Here is a 22,319-nt window from a genome sequence, read left to right as displayed (position 1 = left end):
TGATATGAGGAATTCTTAATCTCAGGAAACAAATTCAGGGTTGCTGGAGTGGTGGGGGGTGGAAGGGATGGGGTGGCTGGGTGATAGACATTGGGGAGGATATGTGCTATGGTGAGCACTGTGAATTGTGTAAGACTGATAAATCACAGACCTGTACCTCTGAAACAAATAATACATTATGTGTTAAAAAAAAAGAAAAATATAGTAGGAAGGGAAAAATGAAGGGAGGGGGAATCGGAGGAGGAGACGAACCATGAGAGACTATGGACTCTGAGAAACAAACTGAGGGTTCTAGAGGGGAGAGGCGTGGGGGGGATGGGTTAGCCTGGTGATGGGTATTAAAGAGGGCACGTATTGAATGGAGCACTGGGTGTTATACGCAAACAATGAATCATGGAACACTGCATCAAAAACTAATGATGTAATGTATGGTGATTAACATAATAAAATAAAATTAAAAAAAAAAAGTGCTACCTCACTCAGGCAGCTTTTCCTCTTGACTACCATGGGGATATTATCTTAAAAGCCTAATAAGTATTATATACACCTTCAAATGTGAACTACCCCACTAGTACCAGATCCTTTTTCATCCCTTATTTGAATTGATCCAGTCATTAAAAAAGTAGCTTTTGTGTTCTGGAGTCAATTACCATTCAGGATAAAACTGATAAGAGCCTTAAGGAGGGAGCTTTTCTTTTTTCATCCCCAAAGCACATGGTACACCAACCCCAGAGGAAATGGATGAGGAAAAACACGTACCCTGCTGCACGGTGCAATCCAGTAACCGATGGCGAGAAACGGAAGGCCCAAGGCCACAACCAGCACAACCAGACACTTGATAGCTATGGTCTGTTCCCGCAGGCCTGAGAGGTTCTCATACCAGATTGTCAAGAGCTGCTGCTGACAGTTGGGGTGAGCCACAAACTGTCGGCAGAAAGAGACGAAGGTTACTACTGTGCCATTAGGGACACTTCAACTACTGAATGCACGTGTATCCTTAGGATATTAATGTGTACTTTTCTGTAATACAGGCACTAGAAGTTTCTGGTAATATTTTCCTTTACCTTCCCTCCATTTCCCAAAATTGCTTCAGAACTAGTAGAATTAAAGTTGGCAACAAGAGGGTAAAATTGATGTTGTCCTTAATTACAGTTCTTTCTGATTGAAATTCTCCGTAATTCACAAATTCCTCTCCAGAATCTAGGTGACATATGCTTTCCTTTGTGAAAATGTGTCCCATCCTGCTGTCTGCCCGCTTACTTGCTTTTGGTCCAAAATGGAAAAGAATAGTCATTTGGTTTATTGTAGACTACAGCTTAAAGAAAAATGCGTCAAGTTTCAGAAGCAATTCCTAAAATGCTACACGTATGAAAAATATATACACGACATGCCCTATGTATATGTATGTACTACCACTGCAAATCTGCAAAGATCTGCAAAAAGCCAATGAAACTGGCAAGAATTATGCCTGGTCCACACTTGCACTGCCTCCAGGGACTGGCATCAAATGTCCCTGCCTTCCCATTTCAGTAATCTGTCCTTTTTGTTGCTGTTTCTCTCACAGGTCAAAAACCACAAACATGTATCTCCAACAGTTCTTTTGTAACGACAGTTCTAACCAGGAAAAACTGAGCAAATTATATTTACTTCAGCCCTGCCATTTTATTTTGCCATCTGGTTTCACTAAGTCATCTGCCGGCATCTATTCAGAGGGACTGGTATTTCACTAAAGGCCTGTCCTTATTCAGGTAGCAGAATATATCTGTAGTCAGGCTCATGTGAAAAGGCCCCTACATCAACAGGTGCCCATTTGTGACTGGATATGCCTATCTTTGAATGACCAGGTACACTTTGCCCAAGCTTAGAAATTATTCAGGGTCATTCACAAATCAACTATGAGTACCAACATATTTTTTTAAAGTGTATTTAGCAACACAAAAATCAAGGTATCACTATCTTCTAAAAAACAAAATAAAAAAATAACAATGAACCCGTTAGGAAGTACTCGTGAAATGTTTTTTTCAAACTCTTAGAGGCAAGGAAAACAGCCACAGTCTCCACCCATGAAGGGTTCATCTTTAATCAAATTCTAGTTAATGATCCTAATGATTGTTAGCAACTCTAGGCAATTCCTCAAGTTATCTGGCTATTTATTAATTACACGCCTACAAGGAAATGAACAGGTTTCTACTCACTGGTGTGTCGTTTCTCATTAGCTCTTCTAATTAAAAAATAATAATAAAATTAAAAAATAAAACCTCACCCCCCAAGGTAGGCAGTAGAGACACAATTTCTCCCAAGTCCCTACTTTTGCCCCTGTGTGTACCTGCCCTCTGAGAAGTCCGTTGATAGCCACTCTGGTGACGGGTGTGCCCCCTGGGCACAAGGGGGTCTTGTCCTGGTAGACGTGGTAAGGATGAGTTTACAAATAATAGATCTGAAGTACTTAACTGAATTTATTTCAATAATACAGACTGGGAGGATTTGGGAGATTTAAAGTACTACAAAGAAGATGCTATCTTTTCTCACTTAACGAGTTCAGTGTGAAAAAGCATATTTTATAAGTGTCTTTCAATTCAATTCTAAAAATCCCAGGTCCTAGAGCTCACTTACTGGTCACTGCTAGCAGCTAGGTCTATATTAGATCTCCTTTCCAGATTCAAGATCCGGTCACTCCTCCAGTTTTCGATCAATACAGCCATTATTTGAACCCATGATAAAATACGATCAAGGCTGAAAGCCCTGGGGTCTTGGTGACAACTTTCTAGGTAGGGTTCTTGTTGATAACTTTGCCAAACTTCCACTTCTGCCTCTATACCTTAGTGGATCATCTCCTTCCTGCTTTATCCCTCCTTCTGTGTTAAAAATCCTCATCCCCTCGGAGTTCCTAAATGACATTTATTCATTTATTCATTCACTCTTCAAAATGTAAGCTCTTCCTGTGAGTCAGGCACTGTGTTAGGTATTTGGTAGAATAAAGTGAAAATGGAAGCATCAGTATGCATTAAGTGATAAGCAGGTCCTGTTCTGGGGCACGCTCTCAATAAATGTGAAAGAAAAAATGGAGGGGCACCTGGGTGGCTCAGTGGGTTAAACGTCCAACTCTTGATTTAGGCTCAGGTCATGATATCGGGGTCGTCATGGGATCCAGCCCCACATTGGGCTCCACGCTCAGCGGTAAGTCTGCTTGAGATTATCTCTCTCCCTCTGCCCCTTCCCCACCTCCAGGCTTGCTCACTCACTCACATTCTCTTCCTCAAATAAATAAATAATTCTTTAAAAAAAATGGAGACAGTCTCCTTATGCTTGCCAAGATAAATAATCAACATTTACAATAGTACTAGTTTGAATGTTGGTCTGAATGTCCTGCTGTTTGGAGGGTCTGCATTGTGAGACGTTGGACAGATGAAAATAAAAAGCCATCCTGTGACTCCAACTAGGCTCAACTGAGGATGGGGAATAGTGCATTCAGAGAAATCTACAGGTGGAATAGATAATGTCCTCGAATCAGATTACCACTTGGGAAGTCAACATGCACTTTTTTATAGGCCAAGGTTTTCTACAAGACAGAAAATCCCCATAAAGTTCAGAGACAGGTAGACATGGGTCCATATGGAATTGTTGGATAAATTTCGCTTTTGTGAGTGTCCAGCCTTTCTTTCTTAGGTTTTAAACTCTTGAGGACAGAAATATTAATGTTGCAGTATGGCTCCCTCTTCTTGCTCCTCCTCTTCCAGATCATCTTCAAACTTAAATATGTGCTTTATGGCATTAGTTACATTGTATATAGGTTACACAGCCCTTAAAGACTTGATGGAAATCAGTGCTTTCCATATGGCATTATATAATAATCAATCTTCGACCCATTGTAACTTGTACAATACAGTGCAAACACTTAATATATGTTAAATATTAGCCCAAATTGTGGTGTTTGCATCTTACTTGTTACACTTTAAAATTCGGCTTCACATCGATATTTCCCATACTGTTAATTCTACTCTCTTCTTAATTGAGATAGTAAGACACCAGCGTATGGTATCTGTTCATCCCTTCCAATTCACAGGAAGAAAACACAAATAGATATTTTCCTCCAATAATTTAAAATCCTAATGCAAGCACACAAGGAACATTAAAAAATAAAATAAAATCAATACAATAGTAACAAGTGAGGGGGAAAAGTTAATCCCTCTGGGAGATGAGTTTTGTTCTTTTCAAGGACTTCAAAATAGGGCGGTGACCTTCATGTCTTAAAATTGTTTACTACTTCCTATGCTGCCACACCAGTCATAGCCAGTTGGATAAATTTGTATGCTGCATCCTAACTTCAGTGGACCAGCAAATTGAAATCATTACAAAAATAATGCCCTTAATTGAGGTTTTCTGATTTAAAAGGAGAATCCCTGACCCACAAGAAAGTCTCAACCTTACAATGGAACAAAACTACCATAGCATTGAGAACATTTTTTTTTCCTGCCAAATGACTAACAGATTGTAAACGGAACCACTGATCAGGACAGGTTAACGGAAAACAATGAGATAATTTTCAACTTAAAAAAAATTCACGTTACACCGTCTTATTATCAAATCAGCCCTTACAAGAACTATCTGCACGGGACTACTGTTGTACAAAAACATGGTAGGAACACTCTGTTTTTGTTTTGTTTTGTTTTGTTTTAAAGATATTATTTATTTGACAGAGACACAGGGAGAGAGGGAACACAAGCAGGGGGAGTGGGAGAGGGAGAAGCAGGCTTCCCGCTGAGCAGGGAGCCCGATGCGGGGCTCGATCCCAGGACCCTGGGATCATGACTGAGCCACCCAGGCGCCCCTGTGTTTGTTTTTAATGACATGGTTGTAGGCACAGCTCATACCATTTAAAATACTGCTATGAATAAAAGCTACTTCATTCAACTTCTTTTTAAAGTTCTGAGTTGTGAAGTATAAACTGAAAATTTACATTGTATAAGTTTGCTGGATTTCAAACCCAGAGCGCAAAATGTTCTGTTCTTTCTTGGTGCCGGGCACGAACCTGGCCAAGAGGCTGCCCAATTGTAGGACTCAGGACCACACCGGCCAGCACGTGCACCCTGCCCAAGGTCTCTGCAGTATATTTACCACTCACATTGCATTGCTCAATTTTTGGAATTAGGGAAAGCACAATTTCTTCATACACAATGGGTAGTTTTATGTGCATATATTGCTGCATGTCTCTTTTCTAGATGATATTTCTATAGTTAAACCTAATCTCACCATGGAGGAAATAAGAGAACAAAGAGGAACAACCCAGGAAATTCTCTCCTCTTTCTCAATAGCCCAGTTTTCCACATTCGATGATTTATCAACTTCTAGTATCTTTTAACTTTGTCAAGGACTTTCTTAGAATAGACAGAGCTTACTTACTAGAAGCAGGTGAAGCTCTCATTATTTCTATGGGGAAGAAGGGATTGATGTTCATCCTCAAGTCGCAGAGAAGGCAGAGGTACAGGCAGAATTAAAACTCAGAGCTTTTGGGGGGAAGTAAATAATCGATTATTCTAACTGGAAAATAATTGATGTTTTTGCCTAAAACTTAATCTTCTTGTACTCTTTCAAAAAAATCAAATTTCATCTTTCACTCTATCCCATTCTCTTTTGTAGAAAAACATGGGTAACTCTGCAAACAGTAATAATATTTACTATCTTTCTAGTTTTATTATTTACCTTTGAGGCTCCTCAGAAATGATTCTGGGATGAATAATCTAAAACATCCACTCCCTGATAGAGAACGCATTATTGTTTGTTCCTCAGTAGGAGCATAAGATTGCCCATTACACCAACAGCATTGAGAATATTTTTTATTCTTTAAAAATTTGAGAGACAGGAAATGTTATTTGCATATTAGGATGCATTTATTTTAGTACTAGAGGGTTTGACAATTTTAAATATGTTAGCCATTTGAATTTTCTGTGAGTTGCCCATTCAAGCCCTTTGCTTATTTTTCTGCAGAGCTCTAGAAATTTTTCTTAAAAATTTGTTTGAGCTCTTTGGACATTAAGAATATCAATCTTTTGTATGTTAGAATTGAGAAATTATACCTTTCTCACATTGCCCTTTACCTTTTTGTTTATGATTTTTCTGTGTACAGAAGTTTTAAGTTGTATGTTGTCAGATTATTTACCTTTTTGCTTTGTTATTTCTTTGACTACTTTTGTATTGGAAAATTCTTTCTCACATAAACATTAAATTCACGTAGAGATTAGGGCACCTGGGTGGCTCCGTCAGTTGGGCATCTGACTCTTGATTTCGGCCCAGGTGATGATCTCAGGGTCATGAGATCAAGCCCCACATGCTGGGCGCGGAGCTTGCTTAGGGTTCTTTCTCCCTCTCTCTCTGACCCTCCCCCACGTGCGCACACTGGTGTGTGCTCTCTTAAAAAAAAAAAAATCATGTTCAGATCTCTCCTATTCAGGTCTTTCATATCTTCATTTTCTTGACTAATTGCCACTGAGCTCTGTAAGGCCTGAGTAGAACTCACGGTGTGATTCCTAGGGAAGACCTGAGCTCTGAGGACTGTGAGGCCAGACAGAAGCTAGGCATCTCATAAACAGAGCTGGGGGTACATCTTAGGCACGTGGCAGAAGAGACTTCCTGAGTCTCTTATGGGTAACAGCTTACCGTTACACAAAACTGGTTTCCTTGGTGGAATTATGAGTTGATTTGAATAAATATAAGTTTATTGTTATCAGGAGGAAAAAATTCCATAACATATATTTTGAAACCCCAATGCCTCGCATGTAGCTGTAGACTACCTCAGTGGCACTGGGGATAGGGTTCACGCATCACGCCAAGAAGTGGTTTCACTTCGGTACTAGAAATGAGATGAAGGAAAAAGGAAGCACCAGAAGGGATAGGGCATCTTTCCTCCTTGCTAGATGGAGACATGTGAATGTTGAGTGAAGAATGAAGGAAGTCTTTGGGTTTTTTTGGGCATGCTAGGATAAAGTTTTTATATACATTGAATGAAGCTTCCAAATCAAAGAGCATAAAACAAACAAACCCAGAAATACCTGCAGAGCCCTAAATCTCCTTTCAGTTTCAAATATATTATTTTGTTGTTTCCTGGTAGTTAGTTGACTGATAACAAATTTATTATTAATGACACCTCATACGTTGTAAGCTATACATCAATTTATTTAAAATTAACATGCCAGGAAGATATTCACGGTCTCAAGACAGTTTGGTCAACAGAAGCACATCTACAGATGAGCTGCCTCTGCTAATGACACTCTCAAAGTAACGATAACGAACTGGAGACAACTGAAATCAATTCACTCCTCTCAGGTGCTAAAGAAAAGAGATGTGTATTGCAAGATCTGTGAATAAATGTCCAGACAGATTTCTAAAAATGGTTTAATATTAATCTTATTCAAAATTATCTTTTCTCCTTTAATATAGCAACACCTCAACTAGCAAGAATGCTCTAGAGAAAGACAAATACCATATGATTTCACTCCTATGTGGAACTTAAGAAACAAAACAAACAAGCAAAGGGAAAAAAAGAGAGAGGGATAGGCAAACCAAGAAACAGACTCTGAACTATAGAGAACACACTGATGGTTACCAGGGGGGAGGAAGGGGGAAACAGAGGATGGGGATTAAGGAGGGCACTTGTGATGAGCACCGGGGGTTATATGGAAGTGTTGAATCACTATATTGTATGCCTGAAACTAACATTACACTGTATGTCAACTAACTGGAATTAAAAACTAAAAACTTAAGTAAAAAAAAGAATGCTGAGAGGAAGGCAGTTGAGCCAATTTATTTTTAAATGATAATTCCTTGAAAAGTTATTTTACATCAGTATTTACTAAGAATCTTCACATTTGCCTGTCTTACTAAGTTGAGGGGAGATCTGTGATTAATAGTTGGCTAAAACCTTGTGAATACTATATGTGAAAGTTCTCTAGATTGTGGCAGAATTTGTGTGTGGGGGGGGGTGCACGCGAGCACACGTGCACGCACACAAGGAGAGAAGAGGAAAGAGAGGAAGTTTCCCTCATGCTCACTTGCTAGGGTGTCTACACTTGCCTCCGTTCCACAGGCCAGGGGCATATGCGCAGGTCTCCGTTCTGGGCCTGGTTCTGAGGAAGGTTTCTGGAGGCACGACTTAGGTGTGCTTGTTCCCCCACCCCTCCTAATGATTCTGTGAGTCTCCTCAGATCCCTTACTAAATTCCTTTCTGCCTAAAATGGCTGTAGTCTATTACTGAGGACTGGAGCCAACACAATGAACGTGAAATCTGTGTTTGAGGACTACAAGCTGAACTTGTTTGAGAGTCATCATTTTGAGAATGAATTTTCATAATGTAGAAATGTTATCAGCTAGTACATGTTGAACAATCACCATGTACTAGACCTGTGCTAATTACTTTACATGTATTAGCTCTTATAATCTTATAAACAACTGTAAAAGCAGTTTGTGGTCCTTACTTCACTAACAGCAGATGGAGGCTTGGTCTGGTTGGGTGACTTGCCCGTGGCCACACAGGGAACACGTGGTTAACTCAGGACTTGAACCCCTGCAAGCTGGCTCCCCGCCCTCTTAAGCACCATGCAGGGAGGAGAGAAAATTCAGCTCTCCAGAGAGTAACTAGTTCATGAAACTAGATCTGTTCCTAAAAACAGCTTACTTCTTGGTGACTTATCATTTTCTCTTAGAATACAAAAAAATATCAGTTATCTAACATATAAACGCTGCTAGGTTGTAGTTAACAGATTTTTATTATAGTAAAACATCATAACTACAGTTTTCAAGAATTATTTAAAAGCCCCATACAAGCAGCAAATACATACACTTAACAGTTTATCTGCAATAAACAGAATAAAAAAGTAATCAAATTTTATTTCTGGTATCCACAGCTCTGTGACTTAGACATATTTAAGCTTGGCAAACCTCAGTTTCCTTTTTAGAGTAGAAATGTCATCATCTATTTTACCTATTTTATAGGTGAAATGGATAATCACATAGGCTTGTCACAAGGATTAATACGACAGTTTTAACAGTGATTTACAAAAATGTATACAAGTAACATTTTATTTTTAATTTCATTGTAATGAGCAGTTCACAAAGTTCTTTTGCATATCTTAATCCACTGAAATCGTATTCTCTGAGATAGATAAGAGATATTATCCTCCTTTTACATGAGGAAACTGAAGTTTGAAGAAGTTTTATGATTTATCCAAGGTCTCACAGCAGACAAGAAGTGGAAAGGATGGCAGAAGCTAGATATTGGACTCACAACTTTACCATATTTATCAATAACATCTTTATTACTTAAATAATTTTCCTGGGATTATGGCATAGTTGATATTACATGTTTATTCCAATATGGCGCTGGATAAAAGTGGGCCACTCACCTTTTTTACTTCATATTTAATAGCAAGCTTGACACGGCTCAGTGAAGCTTTATGCCTGTGTAGCTCTAGGGGCTCTGCGGATTCCAGATCTCCATTCAGAATAGCTTCTACTTCTTCTGAGTCTCGGCAAAGATCCAACACACCCACTACAAAGTCTTTGCATTGCATGGAGAGCTTCCTATAGTCATTCTAAAAACAAGAGGTTTAAAGTTTAACTCAAGGAGTTTGCTTTAATTCAATGGAAAGTGTTTAGGGTTTTTGTGAATTACAAAAAGGGGTCCCTTCTTCTGGGTAGAAGCTGCTGTTCCTACATGGATGCAAGGCTTGCTGAGTTAGACCCAGGCAGGATTTGCCCACACTCACAATCTCAGCCGGTACCTTCTGCAAACCGCCCACCCATAGGATACAGCTCTGAAAATGGTATGCACATTTGTTACTGGTTTGTATTAAGAGATGTTGGATAAATGCTAATGCTGACAGACCAAAAGGATCAAAAAGAGCGGCATCTCTCTTATATAAACAACAGTTTCCTTAAAGCCAAAACAAAACCATTTCTGTAGTGAAAATTGGTTTAAATGGTAATTTTTCTAAAGTGGCGATCTGACATAGAAGATTGACTATACATGAAAATAACTTGTTCAGTTTCTACTCTCCCTTGCCTTGTTGGAGACGTAGCTTCTCAAAGTGTAGTCCTATCGCCAGCAGCATCAACGTGTATTAGAAGTATGTTCTCAGACCCCATTTCAGTTGTTCCTATCTAGAAACTGAAGAGAGGGCTCAACAATCTATGTAAACACACGCTCCATGTGTTTGTGATACACATGTATGTTTGAGAATGACTGGTTTCTAGTGAATGTAAAGAAATGGACAGGTACCAACAGAGAGAGGAGGTATTTTTCCTTGTTTGTCTGAAGGTTATCATGTCCTGCAGAACTGGAAGGAGAGAAATGTCTGATTATATGTAATTGAATTCTCAGGGGTTGCAGAGTATCAATACCTGAGAGAAAATTTCCAGGCCAGTGGAACTAACACCTTGCTAAAAATAATCTGTGAATCTTTAATTTCATTAGCATATTTATATAGTGCCATGGACTGGGATAAGGAAGTCACTTGGCAACATTCCCTGTTACCTTCTGAATGGAGTTCTATTTCTAGCACTTTGGTTCCAGTTAAGGTATCAATGACCATCTGTTGGGAAAGTATCTCACTTTCAGAAACCCCAGTTCTACTTCTATGACTTTCACTAAAATTTTAGCCCATTAAGAAGGTTAACCGGGGGACTCCTGGGTGGCTCAGTTGGTTAAGCATCTGCCTTCAGTCAGGTCATGATCCCAGGGTCCTGGGATCGAGGCAGCATCAGGCTCCCTGCTCAGTGGGGAGTCTGCTTCTCTCTTTCCCTCTGCCTGCCATTCTCCCTGCTTGTGCTCTCTCTCTGACAAATAAATAAATAAATAAATAAAAATAAATAAATAGTTAACCGATGATAGTCTAATTTGGCACACTTGAGGAAAATAGAGTTCCCCATTTCAATATGGCCCGAGATACTATACGTGTCTCAAGTAATAATTAGCACAGCAGAATTTCCAGGCTTCCAAAAATCCTACTTAAAAAAAAAAAAAGACATGAAGGATTTGAATTTTTTCCTTTAAATAAATAATTGATTTGATGGGCAAAAAATCACGTCACCAACTAAAATAAAGAAGAGAGACTGTTTAAAGGCTACACAGACTAGAAAAGTTTCCATTTCAGATATCAGAAATTCAGATAAGGAACAGTTACAGTTAATCTTTTTCCCCTCATAAGAGAATAGATAAAATGAATAAAAACTTCAGTCTTTGGTTTCCATTCAAGTTGGTACCATGCAACTGATAAAATTAATAAAATGTTCAGTCCCTGGTTTCTAGGCAGAGTGTCAGTTAAATATCCATCTGCTTCCACTCCTGAGAGACTAATGAAATATTTTATTATAGCATCCAGAAGTATTAAATTCATGTCTGTTTCCATATAAAGCTCTCCTTTTAATACAATTTTTTTAGATGAAATTTCCTCATGTTACTCCTCAGTTCAGACTGTTTTATAAGATTTGATGCAACACAGGATGACCATTTCTCCATTGATCAGAAAAAAGAGAGACTATTTCAATGTTTGAAGAAAACAGTAGCCACCTCTGCAGTAACACCTCAGTATAACTCATTGCTTCAAAAAAATCATAATCAGTAAATTGTCTTAAAGAAAGCTGTGTGGTTTGTTCACATCCACAGAAACATCAATCAAGAAACAAAAACTGGTAGTTATACAAGTTGCAAAAACAACACTTTGTCTTCATAACACTGTAAGCATTTCCTGCCGGAAGAATTCTGTTGCCTAAGTGCAGAAAATAATCAGTGCTGGAGGTAATGGCAATTTCTTTTATTGAGGGCATGGGATGTTGCTTTATCAACAGATACGGAGCTCCCAGGGAAAGATGGAGGGCCCCAGCTAAAGACAGCCTTTTCTCAGTTGCAAAAGGAACTACCTGAAGTCTGCATTGCACCATGAGGTGACTAGATTAGTTCTACCATGAGGTCCTGCCTAATGTTACTCAATGACTTGGACCATTTGTCTGGTTTGCATTTTCTAGTACTTTTCTCTTAATTTAGTTTTGCTTAATCATCTTCATCATGCCACTCTTCTAAAACCATGGCTCTCCACAAAGTTACCAGAAGGACCTGTGACCTTCTTTTTAGATGAAGGAACTCAAAAGCCCGAAGACCTGCTCAAGCCAAGGGAAGAACAAGGATGCCTGGTCCTCGTCACAACCTGTCTACAGGTTTTAGCACACTTATTTTAATGTTTGTGGTTTAATCATCATTCTAATCCCTTTTTATCTTTAAGAGAAAAGTTGGAATTCAACTCTAAGGAGGCTTGGTTCAGTCAGATCCTTTCCCTGATAACAAAAGAAGCAGGATAGTATAGTGGTTAAAAGCTTAGATCTTGCCATTTGCAACGAGGTGGATGGAACTAGAGGGTATTATGCTAAGCGAAATAAGTCAATCAGAGAAAGACATGTATCATATGATCTCACTGATATGAGGAATTCTTAATCTCAGGAAACAAACTGAGGGTTGCTGCAGTGGTAGGGGGTGGGAGGGATGGGGTGGCTGGGTGATAGACATTGGGGAAGGTATGTGCTATGGTGAGCGCTGTGAATTGTGTAAGACTGTTGAATCACAGACCTGTACCTCTGAAACAAATAATACATTATATATTAAAAAAAAGAAAAGAAGATAGTAGGAAGGGAAAAATGAAGGGGGGGAACCAGAGGGGGAGACGAACCATGAGAGACTGTGGACTCTGAGAAACAAACTGAGGGTTCTAGAGGGGAGGGAGGTGGGTGGGTTAGCCTGGTGATGGGTATTAAAGAGGGCACGTATTGAATGGAGCACTGGGTGTTATATGCAAACAATGAATCATGGAACACTACATCAAAAACTAATGATGTAATGTATGGTAATTAACATAACATAATAAAATTAAAAAAAAAAAAAAAAAAGCTTAAATCTGAAGCCAGACTTCCTGGGTTCAAACACTGCTTCTACCACCTACTAGCTGTATGATCCGGTGGAATTTACTTAGCCTTTCTGATGAGAATAAGCCTACCTAATGTTGCTGCTATGAGGATTATATGCTTATGGCATGCTTCATGCACTAGTACTATAGAAATACCACAATGTTATTGGGTACAGCACGTTAGATAGAATATCTAGTCCTGGGACCCAAGACACCTAAATCTAGACTTAGCAGATGGGTCCTTGGCTAATAGGCTTTGTTTTCTCATTTGTAAAATAAGAGGTCTGTACAGCTAGAGGACTCCTAGAATATCTTCCTGCTTTATAAAATGCCATCTTGCTTTTGGATTATATTTCTTTACCTCTTCCTCACAGCCCTACTGTGATGTAAGTTAAAATTGCTTTTCTAATTTAAAGAGAGGAAAACTGAGGCATAGGGGAGGAAAATACCTTCTTTTTTCAAAAAAAAAAAAGTGCATCATTGACTCAGAATTAAGAAACTTCACTTTGCATTCTCACAGTTTAATAAATGACTAGCTTTCTTACCAATGACATTCGGAAGATTAGACCTAGAGTCCATCCTGTCCAATATTCTGTTTCTCAGAATAGCTTCAGACATCATTTGCACATCCAAACTATTTCTTTAATAACCTGTCACCAAGCGGTCCTCCATTAATTTATCTAAATCTATATCCTAGAATGTTCAACCTTTTGGGGTAATGACCTTCGTATGTTTTCGGCACCATGCCTCCTGTATTCTTCAAGGAACTCTGAAAGCTGCGCACTGCCTGAGAACCTTCTCGGATGCACCTAAGTGATGGCAATTTGAGGGGTTAGACTATAATCTTACAGGCCATTGATAAGATAAAATAGGTACAGTGTCTAAAAGGGGGAAAAAAATCACCTCTTTTTCACTAGGAACACATTAGTTTTTCATTTCAAGGCTAGTATTTTGAGGGCATGGTCTCTATGGAAAGAATATAGTGAACACACGGAATAGGGCAAATTAGGTTACCTGGTTGCCTCAGAAATGAGCTTCACTCCCACTGCCCTTTCCGAGCTCAGAGTCTCTGGGTCTGTGTCATGAAAGCACTATTTTCTCTGTCTGTCTAAAGCCCTGACAGTTGGACAGGAGCATAGGACAAGAGGGCAAAGAGATGAAAGGAAGGCAGATATGGAAAGGAATAATAAGGACAGGCAAGAAACAGGAAAGAAAAGAAACAGTCAGGGGAGAGAGACTTGTCCTTAGAGACTGTAAATCCTGAAGAACCATCCGTATTCTGGCTCAGAGAGGGTTATGCTACACAAGTGCTTTCCGTGCAGTTTAGAAAAAGGAACTGTGAAATTTAGACGATTTTTGCATATCCTTAGATACTTGGTAGCTTCCTGGACTCCCTCTTAAATTCAGTTGTGTTTTCTTCTCTTTTTGCCTCTTGTAATATTTTCCAACATTTGAAAGGTTATCAGAGGTGACTCTTCAAGTCAGGGTAAAGGAGGTTCTAAGTATTACCAATACAGATTTAGCCAGCTTCAGGGGAAAACTATGAATAACAAATTTTTAAACTATCGCTTCACTGAGATGACTTCTCTGGGCAGGATTGCAAACATCACCATCTTTTATAAATTATTAAAGCATAATATGAGAAAATATTCCCTTTTGTAGAATCTCTTTTACAGATTTTCAATATATTATCAAGCAAAATGGAAAAAACAAGGCTTGAATGACATTTGAAATAGTGGCAAATACATTTAGAATTATATTTTTTATTACTATGTCAAAATAATGATATTCAGAACTATTTTACCTCAATGCTTTTCTATTCTCTCTAAACAGAATTTGAAGTTTTCAATTTGCTCTGAGTTCTGTCTAAAAATAAATAAATAAATAAATAATTCCTTTTGAGTCCAAGGAAATACATCTTTTCATATATCACATAATGAATCTCTTCAAAGAGAGTAACTATAAGGTGATATTTATTTTTTCTTTGTATTTTTCCACATTTTTACGATAAATATGTGTAGCTTTTATATCAGAAAAAATTTTAATGGAATAACAAAATTATACTAAGGCCAGATCTCTATCAGGACAAGATGAGGGTTGATGAATATCTAGGGAAAGGGAAACAAAAAACATGCAAAACTTTCCTGCCGTTTTTTAAATGATATTTTTTAAAAAGACCATTTTTCTAGAGCAGGTTTAGGTTCACAGTAAAATTAAGAGGAAGGTACATGAATTTCCATATGTGCCCTGCCCCAAAACGTACACAGCTTCCCTCATCAACATCTCTCATCAGAGTGGTACATTTCTTACAACTGATGGACCTTCACTGACATATCATAATCATCCAAAGTCCATAGTCCACATTAGGGTTCTCTCTTGGTGTTGTAAATTCTATGGGTTTGGATAAATGTACCATGTAGCCATCATCATAGTATCATACAGAATATTTTCACTGCCCTAAAAATCCTCTGTGCTCCACTGATTTATTCCTCCCTCTCCACTCACTCCTAGCAACACTGATCTTGTTACTGTCTCCGTAGTTTTGCATTTCCCAGAATGTCAGATAGTTGGAATCATATAGTATGTAGCCTTTTCAGATTGGCTTCTTTCACTTAGTAATATGCATGTAAGGTTCCTCCATGTCTTTTCATGGCTTAATAGCTCTTTTCTTTGTTTCATACCATTTTCTTGCAACCCCTTAACCTGAATTATATTGCTAGTTGCATTTGCGCAAATGTCACTTAAGTATGAAAAACTGTAATAAGATCTGAAAGACCGAATAATCACTCTTTCTGTGATCTGACACCACAACACTAAAAACTGGATTAACTCAGCATCCAGAAAATAATTTAGGGAATTGATGTCTACAATAATCTTAAGTGGACAATAGGAGACAAGAACCTGCTGAAAAACAGTTTGACTTTCACCAGAACCATGAAATCTCCTTTTGCCCCAGATTTAAAGGTAGAACCATCCAAAATACATAAGAGGATGTAGCAACCGAATAAAAGAAAAAAATGTTGTCATTAATGTATAATTTTTGTAAAAAATAATATTGCTTAAAAAACAATAATACTGCTTGACTGGAAATGATGTTCAGAAAAAAAGTTCCTCCATTAAAACAAAATAATTTGCTATCCTTGTATTTCTGGGTTGACCCAATGTCTATGGCTCACCACTCTGAATATACATTTGTGGATTTCAGGGAGAGGCATTTTTGTCATATTAATAAAATGACTTTAATTGTATTTCATATTAGTCTTTTGACTTTCTATCTAAAGGGATATACAGATGTTTGGGTCAATAAACAGCAAAACTAAATACTCTTCTGTGTTGTGTGCCACATACCACTAACTACAGAAGAGGAAGAAGAATTTGGGAGGCAAAAAGTCACATCAAATCCCTCCTTTAAACAAATGCGGGGGGGGGGGGAGTCTTGCGTTCTACTTAATGCTCATCCCCACAGAACAGCACCATAACTATAGCTCTCTAATCCACTATATACCCAGCCCCAAAGCGAATTTATCACAGCACCATGCTGAGAGGGGGAAATCATTTCTGAACAACATTTCCAATATCTGGTGATTTTAAATCCGCTGGGCAAAACTGATTACAGAGCAAACTTTGGAAGGCACCAGGCGGCAGTAGGAAAGTGGATGAGCGCGCAGGGTAGCCGGGGTGGAGCACGGAGCTTACCTTGAACTCCTTCTCTATGTTGGCCAGCTTGGCCAGCTCGTTGCTGAGCTCCAGGGCGGTGAGCACCGGGTCCTCGCTAGACAAGGACAGGTACGCCGGGCTGGCCAGCCCCTTGTAGGCATTGATCCTCGAGCGTGAGTGGCTGAAAGAGTCGTGCCTCTGCTTCTCCATGCAGTCCCCGCACTTGCAGAAATAGTCGTGTGGCCGCTCGATCCTGGCGCCCTTCATCAGCAGCATGTGTACCACCTCGTACTTCTGGCAGTGCGCCGCCAGGATGATGGGCGTGATGTCGGGCGAGAAGCGCGTGCCGTCCTCGTCGTAGGCGTAGAAGTCGTCGTCCTGCAGCTCCTGCTCACAGGGGCTCAGGGTCAGGCGCTTGCTGGCCGCGAAGCCGGGGTGGTTGAGGATGGCTTCCACGATGCGCACGTAGCCCTTGCTGATGGCAAGGAGCAGGGCGTCGCCGATCCGCGCCAGGTTCTCCTTCTTAAGCAACAGCTCTGTCACCTCCAGGTGCTCGTTGCCCACGGCCAGCTGCAGCGCGTTCTGGCCCATGTAGTCCACACAGTTGACGTTCAGCGTCTTGGACTCCTCCAGCATCTTGCGCACCACAGGGATGTTGCCATACTCCGCAGCGTCGAGGAAGCGCTCCTCCTCGGCAGTGAGGCTAGTGCCCCGGTCATTGAACATGAAAGCCGGGCCCCGGACGGCCTGGCGCCGGCCCTTCTCCCGCATCACCGTCTTGCGCCTCAGAGATGGACTTTCCTCCATGGACCTAATCAGCAGCAATGAAAAACAACTGTAGACTATTAGGGTGTATTGCTTCCTCCCACAGATCCAGCCCTTTCCAAGTACACAGCACCTACAGCAGACCTGTGGCCCGCGGGCAGCTGGGTCAGTTGCTAAACAACACACCTGAAATTTACACCTGTACCTAATACCGGCTGCTTGAACCCAGACAGAACAAGGGTTCCTGTTCAAAAGAAAATGGCATTTGGAAGAAATCATAATATAAACAAGGTCTAGACATCCATGCTTCCCTTGTGGCCCTGATATAGATGGAACTCACTGGACCTTGTATAAATAAGCATACTAGTCTTAAAAGTCTTGAAAATAGAGGTCTAGCAGGTTCTTGGCACCAAAGCACTAGGATTTAAGGCTAAAGAAAGCAAATTTTTCAAGAATTAGACCAGAAGAATCCTCTCAAATCATTGCATATTTTTAACTAAATAAAATAATTGACGGGGGGGAGGGAAGCCTAAGATTTAGGTCAAGGATCTTTCAGGATCTTACCTTTGTTATCTTTTCCTCTTAAGGGTATCTGCCTCCCCCTGCCCCCCCAAAAAACCCAACTTACTTGCTTGAAAATAACTGTGACTTTGTAATAAGAATTGTTTAATTACCAATATTATATAATTGCCTCTTTGAAGTAAAAGGATATAGTATGATTTATGGTTGAAAAATCACTACTATTGGGCCACCTGGGTGGCTCAGTCAGTTAAGCCTCTGACTCTTGATTTCGGCTCAGGTCATGATCTCAGGGTTGTGAGATCAAGCCCAGGGCCCTACATCCGGCTCCACACTGGGCGAGGAGCCTGCTTAAGATTCTCTCTCGCCCTTTCTCTCTCTCACCCTCTCCCCTCCCCACCCCCTCCCCTTCTCTAAAAAAAAAAAAAAAAATCACTACTATTATTTTATGAATAAAGCAACTGGACACTAATTGTATATCCAGAACAATGTACCTAATACCAACCACATTCATTGAGATTTAGCTGCATTATGAAAGTGATGTCATTAATTGATGTGTACAGTGATTCAGGTTCACATTTTAATTGATGGTGAGTAAATTCATTTCTTTGGACTTCCTTACCCCAGATGTAAAATGGAAATTTACAAAGTGCTCCAGAGTTTCCTCATGAGCACATGAACAAAAAGCTTTTTTAGAAGTTCTGAGTCTTTGAAAAATGATGCTAAATAAACAACATAATTTTAACACTGTGATTACTTTTTTTTAACATTGTGATTACTTTTACTATTTAAACGGCTGTTATTATAAATACAAATCTGCATCTTTACCCTTAGCCAGTTCTAACATTCTTGCTGACTTCAATGCTTAAGATAAGCTCCTTTAAAATATCTGTGATTTTTGTTTTGTGTATGAGCTGCAACCAAAAATACCAGATAAAGCTCTTTTTACATTACCGACTTCTGAAGCAAATAATAGTGACAAGTTAAAAATGAATGGCTGGGGGAGAAAAATGCTTTCCTTCTATGATATATACTCCAGAAATACTTTCCACCATTGATAAAACAATATTCACAGAGTCAGGGGCTGCAAACTATGCTAGAGAAGACACTGTCCTTCTCCCTGGGGGTCTGGGAGCAGAAGTCAGAGGCAGTTACCAGCCCCCACTCAATTCTCACCTCTGTTGACCTCAAACCAAGAGAGGAATACAGAAGGCACTGGCAGAGGTTTCTCACGTGGAGACCCAGGGAACATGGCCAGGCAAACCTGGGTCGTCAGAGGTGATAACCAAAGAGGTCCGGAGAGGCACGTTAACTCCAAGGGCAACAGTGCTAGACTGGCACCCCATCCTAACTGCTCAGCTAGTGTCAGGTGATCAACTTTTTAAAATTAAATAAATAGAGTATTTATATGTATATACAACTTTATATACATACATATATATGTACACACATGTACGCACACACATACATATGTGTTTGTAGCAATTTCCAGAAAGCAACACAAGAGGCTTTTAATTGTAGTTATACCTGGGCTCTGAGCAGTAGAACTGAGGAGCCAGAGGAGAAGGGAGATTTCTGCTCTTCACTTATACCCTTTTGCACATTTGGATTACTTTTGACCACAGTTTGAATATTTTTATTAAAAATAAAATTCATCATGGATGCCTGGGTGGCTCAGTCATTAAGCGTCTGCCTTTGGCTCGGGTCATGATCCCACGGTCGTGGGATGGAGCCCGGTGTCGGGCTCCGTGCAAAGCGAGGATCCTGCTTCTCCCTCTCCCTCTGCCCCTCCCCACTGCTTGTGCATGCTTTCACTCTCAAATAAATAAAATCTTTTAAAAAGTAAAAATAAATAAAATAAAATTCATATCTTTAATGTCTATAAATTTTAATCTCTTAGTTGACAAAAATTTTTAAATGTAGGTGCTTATTGGCAATGATTACATTATAATCTTTCTGAAGCTAAATAAATGCCCTATCAGTGGAGTATGGATGTATGTTGTGTAGGGTAGCATGTAGAGTGAGGTGTACGTAGTGTGTAGTGTGTGTGGGAGACAAGGAGGTGTAAGGGTGGGTCGGGGTTGGGGTGTGTTGTGTGTGTATATATGTGTGTATCTGTATGTGTTGGTATGAGGATGATTTTTAGGTGGACAAGAACTGGGAAATAGCAGGGGTGCCTGGGTGGCTCAGTCATTAAGCATCTGCCTTCAGCTCAGGTCATGGTCCCAGGGTCCTGGGATCGAGTCCTGCATTGGGCTCCCTGCTCAGTGGGGAGCCTGCTTCTCCCTCTCCCACTCCCCCTGCTTATGTTCCCTCTCACACCGTCTCTCTCTGTCAAATAAATAAAATCCTTTAAAAAAATAAAAGAACTGGGAAATAGCATTCACTGGACTGCATAGAAGAGAACTTTGTTTCAAGACCAAACTCTATGACAGGGCTTTAAACAAATCTGGTAAATACTGTACTGTGGTAGGTGAGTATCTTTTGTTACTCCTAATGGTACTGACTTTTTTGGGTTAATATTTTTACTATGAAGCTACAAACTGGAACTCTTCAAATGGCTAGAATTTCCATATGGCATAAAAGATGAATTTTATGCTTACCAGTGATAATATATTGACATTTTCTATAATTCCAGAAGGTATCTGCAGAGTATATATGTCTGAAGAATTCCAATCTATACTCAGATACATTATCTTTGCGGAAATAAACTCATTATTAAAGTGTCACATCTTAATGGAAAGGGCTCTTTATCTAATGATTGCTATCTACAACAAAAATCACTTATAAAAACCCCACCTTTTCTCCCCAAAGAGTGTGATTTGAAAATACCGGAATATGATTTTTTAATGAATTTTTCTTTGCATTTCTTAAAATTTAACATTTTTTTCTTAGTATCTCTTCCTCTTTCAGAACTAATATCTCCATATTGTGTATTTGAGCTGAAATGTGGGATTTTAGTACTACACAACACATGTCACATGAGTCATTTTGATTTTGTCTTTAAAAGATTCTAACACTGAGTTAAGTGTGAAGTCAATTTCTGAATTAGAACAAATTATACAGCTATTTCAAAATAAAAGAGCTGATCTAATGTATCTTCATGGTGAATCTATGTAGGAAGTGCCTTTAAAAAAAAAAAACAACTTGACTTACAGTATTAGGTAAAACAACCTTCATTAATCTGGAATGATAGGATGGTATGAGTCACACTGAATTCACCTTGTCCACAATTCATAAACATGGCGCCAATCTTAGCTGGTCTTGACAGTGCATCTCCACTAGCATGAGAAATAAGGAAGGAATGAGGGTGAAAGGGAGAGGATGCCTCGCTTTAGTAATATTAACACTAAAATCATTTTGCCAGACATTTTTTTACCTTCAGATCTCCATCCAGTGGGTTGACTCATTCAGCACTACAAGGGTCCATTGCACAGGGCCTTCTTTCTTATAAGGGCATTGGAGTACCACTGACCTAAACCAGCTGCTCAAAAGTCCTCTTGCAAGCTCAGGCTGATATGGATGCCTGGTAATATCTGTCTGCTGTGGACTGAACTGTGTCCCCCCACAAATCCATATGTTTAAGTCCCACCTCCCAATATGATGGCATCTGGGAATGAGCCTTTGAGAGGTTAGGAGGCAATTATGATTAGATGAGGTTATGAGGGTAGAGCCCTCATGATGGGATCAGTGCCCTTGTAAGAAGAAACAGTAGGGAGTTCTCATATTCTTTCCCTCCCTCTCTCTCCCCCCACCTCAAGCCCCCACCCCACCCCCACTCCACGAGGTGAAGACCCAGCAAAAAAGAGCCACCTGCAAGCCAGGAAGAGAGAGCTCTCACTAGAACCTGACCATACTGGCACCATGATCTCAGACTTCTGACCTCCAGGACTGTGAGGAAAAAACACTTCTGTTGTTTAAGCCAGTCTATAGTATTTTGTTGACAGCCCAAGCTGAGTAAGACAGTGACCATACATCTTAAGAAAAAAAAAATGCATGCTATATGAAACAAACTTTGGATTCTTGGTACTTCTCCAAACAAAAGCAGATAAAAAGTTCTTTCTGAGAAATATTTTGGTGTACCCAAAGGCAACCCTTTGCTCCATTGCATTCAGAGGTAAAAATACAAGTAACACTCCTCAGTCTTCATAACTTTGACATAAACTCATCTGACTTCTAACACTGTTTCTCTAAATGTGACATGAGGACCACCTGCCTCAAGATCACTTGGAGTGCCTATTAAAATGCAGATTTCTGGGACCCATTTTAGATGAACTAAATCAGAATCTCTCAGGGGTGGGGCTATGGAATATGTATTTTATTTTTTAAAAAAGATTTTATTTACTTATTTGAGAGAGAGCATGAGAGAGAGCATGAGAGAGAGAGGGAGCACACAGGCAGAGGGGAGGGGCAGAGAGAGAAGCAGGCTCCCTG

At 39.7% G+C, this 22,319-nt stretch overlaps 1 protein-coding gene across 1 annotated transcript in view; it reads right to left on the bottom strand.

Moving 5' to 3' along the window:
* The window catches only part of TRPC3 (transient receptor potential cation channel subfamily C member 3), a 68,566-nt gene that overhangs the window by 34,287 nt on the left and 11,960 nt on the right, over positions 1-22,319 (bottom strand). Inside the window, exons 2-4 of the mRNA XM_081811937.1 lie at positions 16,641-17,412; positions 9,396-9,584; positions 760-924 (exon numbers count right to left, since the gene is read on the bottom strand). Of these exons, the coding sequence (XP_081668063.1) occupies positions 760-924; positions 9,396-9,584; positions 16,641-17,412 (1,126 nt within the window). The remainder of the gene's footprint in view (positions 1-759; positions 925-9,395; positions 9,585-16,640; positions 17,413-22,319) is intronic.

This window comes from Leptonychotes weddellii, chromosome 2 (assembly GCF_054177405.1).
Source record: "Leptonychotes weddellii isolate Sample4059 chromosome 2, ASM5417740v2, whole genome shotgun sequence".
Classification (NCBI taxonomy): Eukaryota; Metazoa; Chordata; class Mammalia; order Carnivora; family Phocidae; genus Leptonychotes; species Leptonychotes weddellii.
Note: the sequence above shows the minus strand (reverse complement) of the source record. Positions and strands in the feature narration are given on the sequence as shown.